The sequence below is a fragment of the Canis lupus genome, chromosome 23 (genome assembly GCF_048164855.1).
Source record: "Canis lupus baileyi chromosome 23, mCanLup2.hap1, whole genome shotgun sequence".
Taxonomy (NCBI): domain Eukaryota; kingdom Metazoa; phylum Chordata; class Mammalia; order Carnivora; family Canidae; genus Canis; species Canis lupus.
Window position 1 is genome coordinate 23,539,792 of NC_132860.1, and position 7,565 is coordinate 23,547,356.

Sequence of the window (7,565 nt, forward strand, 5' to 3'; positions counted from 1 at the left end):
TGCCATGAGAGGGGTGCCTGGGTGACTCAGTTGGTTAAGCATGTACTTTTGACTTTGGTCATCATCTCAGGGTCCTGGGATCAAGCCCCTCCTTGGGCTCCCTCCTCAATGGAGAGTCTGCTTTTTCCTCTCCCTTAGCCTCTCACCTCCCACTAGTGCATACTCTTTCTCTCTCTTTCAAATAAATTATTTTTAAGATATAAATAAATAAATAAATAAATAAATAAATAAATAAATAAATAAAAAATAGCCATGAGAATTTATTTGGGGTTACAAATAAATTTTACCGAGTAGACAAACTTATAAATATGGAATTTACATATAATAGGTCCCCACTATATATATGTAATTTATATGACTGTACCCAAAACATACATACATAAAGACATACATAAAGAATATAAGTAAATGTGGGCAGCTCAGGTGGCTCAGCGGTTTAGAGCCACCTTCAGCCCAGGGTGTGATCCTGGAGACCCAGGACTGAGTCCCAAGTCAGGCTCCCTGCATGGAGCCTGCTTCTCCCTCTGCCTGTGTCTTTGCCTCTCTCTCTCTGTCTCTCTCTCTCTCTCTGTGTTTCTCATGAATAAATAAATAAAATCTTTTTAAAAAAGAATATAAGTAAATGTAAAATAATGTGATAAAATTCCAATTTAAAAATTGGTGAGGTTGACACAAAAATAATTTAGAAACTGTTCAAAGCTCTCAAAGGATCCTGGAATACATGTAAAAGCACAATCAATCTAGATGGCTGAGAGGATTGCATGTTTAGAGTTGTCAAAATTTCATTAATGTTTAGATGCAATTCAACTTTCATCAAAAACCCATTTTGATTAATTTTGTATAATTAAATAAGTTTTCTGTGAAATTTATTCTGAAAAATTACAAAAGAATAAGGCACATGTCATAACATGCAATTTAAATTAGGATATAAAGTTTTAAAGTCTACTATGACTTGAATATTATAAATCATAGGAATATGAAAATCAAGGAATAAAATTAAACCAAATATCAAAATGACATTATGGTTGATGCTTGTTTTTTATTTATATTTTCCTATATTAAAAATAAAAAGGCACTATTTAAAGTGAAGGAAATAGACATTCATCTATCCTTTTTTCATACATACACATGATGTATTTAAGAACAAACAATTCTGAGACTCAAGCAATACTGCTGAAAGGCAGGCTCCAGAGACAGTCCAGAAAAACTCTCCTGCCCGCCTCCCCCCACCTTGGATTCCCCTCTTATTAAGATGTGAGCTCCAAAGACTTAGAATGAGTTCTGAACTCAAATTCAACTCCCAGTGGCCTCTTTTCTTGACATGTGGGGAGGCCATCCTCACTCTGTGCCCATGGGAGCCATAGAAATCAGGAGACATGTCTATAACTGAGCTCATTTAGAAACACTGTAAATCTTGAGAGAAGTAAAGGCTTCCTCAGACGAGGTGCTCATTCTCATCCTCACAGAAACCCTGGTACTTAAGGTAGTTTTTAGTCACACTCATTTGTATCATGAGCTAAGTGGACAATAGCCAAATAGGTTTCAGAACTCTAATCAGAGCGAACAGGCTCTAGGAAAGATATCTTGTTTAACATTTCTTAGAACACCTGAATCCATTTGGGTTTGTGACCCCTGAGTGGATTGCTTCTGTTTTACTATGTTTGGGTTGAGATTAGGCTACAACTTTTACTGAGAATAAATGTGTGCCTGAGGTTCTCCACTTAGTCTAGTAGATCAAAGGAAAGCTGATAAAGGAAAGGATGAGGATATAGATGTATCAGTCCTATATCTTGAGCAAATCTATGGTATTTGAGCAATGTTTCATGCTTCTCAAGTCGTCTTAAATGCATTATGCCATTTTATATTTATAAAACCTATGGAATGTTCATCTTCTATAATGTAAAGATTACAAACCTGTTAATTATACTTGGGTTCAAATTCCAGATTCTTGAATTCATAGCAGAATGGTTTTGGGGAACTTAAATTATGTTCTTAGGTGTTGGTTTTTTAAATCTGTGTTGTAAGTATAGTTATCTACCTAAAAACTCCCTTAAGCATTAAATAGGATAATGCCTACAATGTAAATACCATATGTACCTACTGTATGTCAACTCATGTTGATTTATTTTATTTTTGTAAAGAGAAGAATAGAGGCGTAGAATTTATCCAGAAGAAGACACTATAAGGTTTTTTTGTTTTCTATTTTATTCCTCCCCAAAAGCAGATATGAGTTTCTTTCCGTCCAATCCTTCTTTTTTTCCATGCTATGTAGTCAAGCAAGGAATCAAATGTTGGCAGATTTCGATTTTGTTGGAAAGTAATCACTGAGTATGTCTTGAAGATTTAATATTAGAATCAGGAAAACTATTAATGCACTTAGTGTTTGAGGATAGTGTGGACTATAATAAATTTATAGTGATTCTACTGGTTGTCTTAAATTTATATTGAAATTATTTACCAGAAAAATAATAATACTCAATTATCTTCTCCTTTTCTTTTTTTTTTTTTTCATTCTTTGGAACAAATATATAAAAATACACGGCCTCTGCTAAGTAAGAATCTGCAGTATAATAAAGGAGAAAAACATGATGAAACATAAAATACAATATGACAAGAGATAGAGGACAGGTAAGTACACGTATCATAGGAACACTTGAAGATGAATATCCATGATGGTTCAAAGTTTTAGAAAAATATTCTCATAGGAGCTGATATATGATCAGTCTTCAATGCTAACCATGTTACTAAGGGTCTGATTGTGTAAAGAAATGCCATGACAAACAAAGATATGGGGTTACCATCTTCATAAATTGAGTAGATGACCAGTTCTGTATATGCAAAGAGATATAGAAAAGGTATTTCCAGAGGTTAGAAAACTTGCTAACATTTGATAAGACATGGAAGATCACATTTTCTTTTTTTTTAATTTTTTTAAATTTTTATTTATTTATGATAGTCACAGAGAGAGAGAGAGAGAGAGAGGCAGAGACATAGGCAGAGGGAGAAGCAGGCTCCATGCACCAGGAGCCCAACGTGGGATTTGATCCCGGGTCTCCAGGATCGCGCCCTGGGCCAAAGGCAGGCGCCAAACCACTGCACCACCCAGGGATCCCAAGATCACATTTTCTTTGTGATTTCTTGGTCTGTATTTTTTCTGATAAATAATGATTGTAATTCTACATTATTTATTTACTTACTTTAAACTGTGTGGCTAACACATGAATATGTATAGAATAAATACATTGACACTGTTTAAAAAGTCAAGCCATATAGATATAGCTAAATTATACTCTCTATATTCTTTTCCATCCATACTACATTTTAGATCTCTTCTACATTGCCTATATATCCTTTTTAGGTTATTTCTTATGTTTGTAAAATTCTCATTATAAATGTGTGTATATGCCTGTCTATATATATGCTTAATTTTTGCATATGTATCAATATTAATGGAAGATTCAAATTTTTGCTTCATTTTTTTCATTGTAATGCTTTTCTCTGTCAGTTGACATAACTATACTTATTCTAAGCATTTCTGGGTGTTCTATAATATAAAGAAACCACAGGTTTTTAAGTTCAGTATTACTTTATTGACGGACATTTTGGATGCTTCAATATTAATTTTATTATAGGCACTTTTACAGCGAGAATTACTTCGTATACTTCCTGCTATATGTATATGTGAACATTATTCCCTAGGATGGCAAGTAGTTAAATTGCTCTTCCTAGATCTTTGTTTTCAATAAGAATAGTTACTATGCAATTTTCCTCTAAGAGTAGAGTCAATTTTCTCCAATCAGTTGGGTGTAAGAACCACTCTTTAATCCAACTCTCACTAATGCTTATTATCATCAATCTTAAAAATTTGTTGGTTAAAAATATAATAGTGTATGAATTGTATCATATTCATTTAATTTTTAATTTCCTAATTTTCAGTAAGAATAAGTTTATTTTGTGTGATTGAACATTTGCATTCACTGCAGTGTGAATATTTTCTCTACATAATCTGTCCAGATATTTTCTTTCATTTTTTTAAAGACTTACTTGTTTATTTCAAGAGAGAGAGAGAGACCGAGACAGAGAGCTGAGGGGAGAGGTCAGAGAGAGGGGGAGAGAATCTCTAGCAGACTCCCCACTGAGCATGGAGCCCCATCCAGGGCTCTATCTCATGACCCTGAAATCATGACACTAGCTGAAATCAAGAGTTGGACACTTAACTGCCTGAGCCACTCAGGTGCCCCCGTCCACATATTTTCTGTTGGTAAAATATGTATAAATTATGTAATGGCACAGGGCAAATAGAAGGAATAAAGGCAAAAGTGCAAGAGAAATATGAGAATGTTGATGGAACTACAAATATGGATAAAAAGATATGAAGTTTCATTGTAGGACAGAAGAAGTGAAAGTATGTGAAAATGCATTAATTTGATGTATATACATACACATAAACTTCATGGTAGGACAGGGTAAGATTGACAGAGCTATCTGGTTGCAAGTGTTAACCTCTCTGGGGTCAAGAGTTTAATTTTACCTCTGACAGGTCACCTATTGAAAGTGCAGGAAGGGTTAATTAAGAAAAGAAAGGCTTCAATTTGGACCAGTTCCCTTATGGACTATAGTTGGGGCCTTTCAACCAATATTCATAGTCAAATTAATGGTGATGGATTTCTTTACTGTTAAATACAGAACAATCCTCATCTTATATGCAAAAATGCAAACAGACTGTCACATCATTGGCAATTTTTATCACCACAGTTAAAAGTAAGTGCTTTAGAATCAGTAAATGGAGTAGAAGCAGGTCCATCACTTACCGGCTATTTAACTATATAGAAATTACCTAAATTCTTCTGATTTTAAAATGGAGATAAAATTTATGAGTTAATACGTGAAATGTTTTCAGGAAAACAACTGACTCACATCAAGCATTGTAAAATGTTTAACTATTACAGTTATTACATAATTCCCCAATAAGCTGGTTTCCCTAGATTTCTCTTCTGTCCCAATTCATCGTGTGCTTTAGACAGAAATGTTATGTAAATTTTCTATAGCTCTGTGATGCTGTATCCAGTTGATTTCACGTTCAAAAGATAATATTTATCTCTAGGGATCTTGAAGGCCAAGTAACCACAGTGAGCAGAAAATCTCTATGCATGAAACTTCAACAGAGAAAGAGGAAAATACGTGTCATCACTGTCACTCCATATTGATGCCCAGTCTGCTGTATATATTCCAATCTCGGCTTCAGTGAATACTCCCTTAAGGATTATTTTTTCTGATCACAACACTCCAAAATCTTCAACTGTCTGCAATAGTGATAGAGTAAAAGAAGTGTCTTTGGAATAGTGTCAATCGTGTTTCTAAGAAGAAAAGGGGAGGAAATCTGTTGATTATGGGATCAATATGACTTTCAAAATGTTCTAATAGTCTTAAGAAATGGTAAAAGTATAGTCAGCAAATCACAGTATGGGGTGGGGAGATGGATCATCCAATGCAGGAAGAAGTGTGCAGAGCAAAAGAAGGTCATGAGGGTAAGTTTGTGTGAAAACTGCCTTGAGAGGAAGCTGAATGGAGAGCAAGTCATAAAGTAGTATATATACATGAATACATGCAAGGGAGTGGAAATTCATGATAGAAGTAATAATCACATTGTTGCAATTCTTGTCTGGGAAGTCAAGAGTAAACACAAATGAGTCCCAAGCGATGCAATGAGCTGGAGCTGTTCATTTCCTGACACACTGCTATCAGCCCCACTCTTGCCATCATACTTAATGAGTTCCATGTTGATGTCAATAAACCTCCTTCTGGTACTTCCAAAGCAAGCAATGTATATTCCCAAATTTCAGTGTTCCATTCTCAAAACTATACCCTATAACGGCTTCTTGCCATGTCCCAGAACTAAGATAGATAAAATCTAAAAAAGAAAGATATATTTTCTATTCAAAACTTCCTGTCATCCCTCCTGCCTGTCTAATTTGTGTTAGAACCATTTCTAAGCCCTCCAAACCCATGACTCTTACACGTTTTTCCCATATGATTCTACATAAATGGTTACAAATACATGTATCTTAATGAGAGAAGTTAGTTGAAGGAGCCATTACATACAGTGTAGTTCAATGAGGTAAGCATACAGCTATTCCATGCGCATCTATGCTTCTGTTTATTTTATTGTTTGTCTTTATTTAAGTTCTAGTTAGTTAACATATGATAATACAGGTCTTATATGTAAGTACTGAATCACTAAATTATACACTTGAGGCTCTTACACATTTTTTAGCTTTCAGTTGATACTACTTTCTTCTCAGTGGATAGAAGATTATGGGTTTTCATTTTTCATACAGTTAGCTCCAGTTTTTGGTACCTACATATTTTCCCTCATTTGGCATCTACAGATCAACCACACTGCAAATTACAACTGTGAAACAATATCTGATGGTCAGATATGATGATGAAATCATGTATAAAAACTTATAGACATTGTAACTACTCCATGACATCCAATTCCCTGCATTTTGACTGACTTAACTCACCAAAAGTTTAAAAAATTATAAGCTATTATTTTTGTTTGTTGTAGAGAAAAGCTCCTAAAGAGAAAGCTGAAACTTCTGATGCTAGGTATGTCAGCATACAATAAGACTGATGTCCATCCATCAATCTTCATTCTCATTGGCATTCCTGGACTGGAGGCAGCCCACATCTGGATCTCCATCCCCTTTTGTGTGGTCTACCTTTTGGCCCTCCTGGGAAACTGTTCTCTTCTGTTTATCATCAAGACAGACTCCAGCCTCCATGAGCCAATGTACGTCTTCCTCTGCATGCTGGCTGTGGCTGATCTTATTGTGTGTACTACAGCTGTACCAAAACTCCTTAGCCTTTTCTGGTTCCATGATGGAGAAATTCGTATTGAAGCCTGCCTCACTCAAGTGTTCCTGATTCACTCTTGCTCCACCATGGAATCGGGCTTCTTCCTGGCCATGGCTTTTGACCGCTATATAGCCATTTGTAACCCATTAAGACATTCAGCTATTCTGACACAGGCTGTAATAGGGGGGATGGGTCTAGGTATAGTACTCCGTGGCATGGTACTTCTCAGTCCTCACCCCTTTCTGTTACGTTGGCTTCCCTACTGCAGAACCAATATTATTTCCCATACCTACTGTGAGTTCATGGCCCTCATTAAGATTGCCTGTGCTGAGACGAGAATCCGTAGAGCATACAGCCTCATTGTTGCCTTCCTTACTGGTGGGGTGGACTTCATATTGATTATTTGTTCTTATGTTCTCATACTCCACACAGTCTTCCACCTCCCATCCAAGGAGGCCCGACTCAAGACCTTGGGCACCTGTGGCTCCCATATCTGTGTCATCTTAGTGTCTTATACTCCAGCATTCTTCTCGTTCCTCACCCACAGGTTTGGGCATCATGTGGCTCCCCATGTCCACATATTTGTGGCCAACATCTATCTTCTGGTCCCACCCATGGTGAACCCTATTATCTATGGAGTAAGGACCAAGAGGATACGAGACAGGTTCCTTAAATTTTTCAGTTTTTCAAAGTCTGTGAACTAA

At 36.0% G+C, this 7,565-nt stretch overlaps 1 protein-coding gene across 1 annotated transcript; it reads left to right on the forward strand.

The window, feature by feature from the left end:
- Window positions 1-6,587: 6,587 nt before the first annotated feature.
- Window positions 6,588-7,565, forward strand: LOC140615529 (olfactory receptor 52D1-like). Its single transcript, XM_072795396.1, has one exon. The coding sequence runs from the start codon at window positions 6,606-6,608 to the stop codon at window positions 7,563-7,565; it is 960 nt and encodes a 319-aa protein (XP_072651497.1). The 5' UTR covers window positions 6,588-6,605.

What these genes read in the sequence shown, in the direction of transcription:
- LOC140615529 (XM_072795396.1), top strand. Translation starts at nt 6,606, where the DNA reads ATGCTAGGTATGTCAGCATACAATAAGACTGATGTCCATCCATCAATC.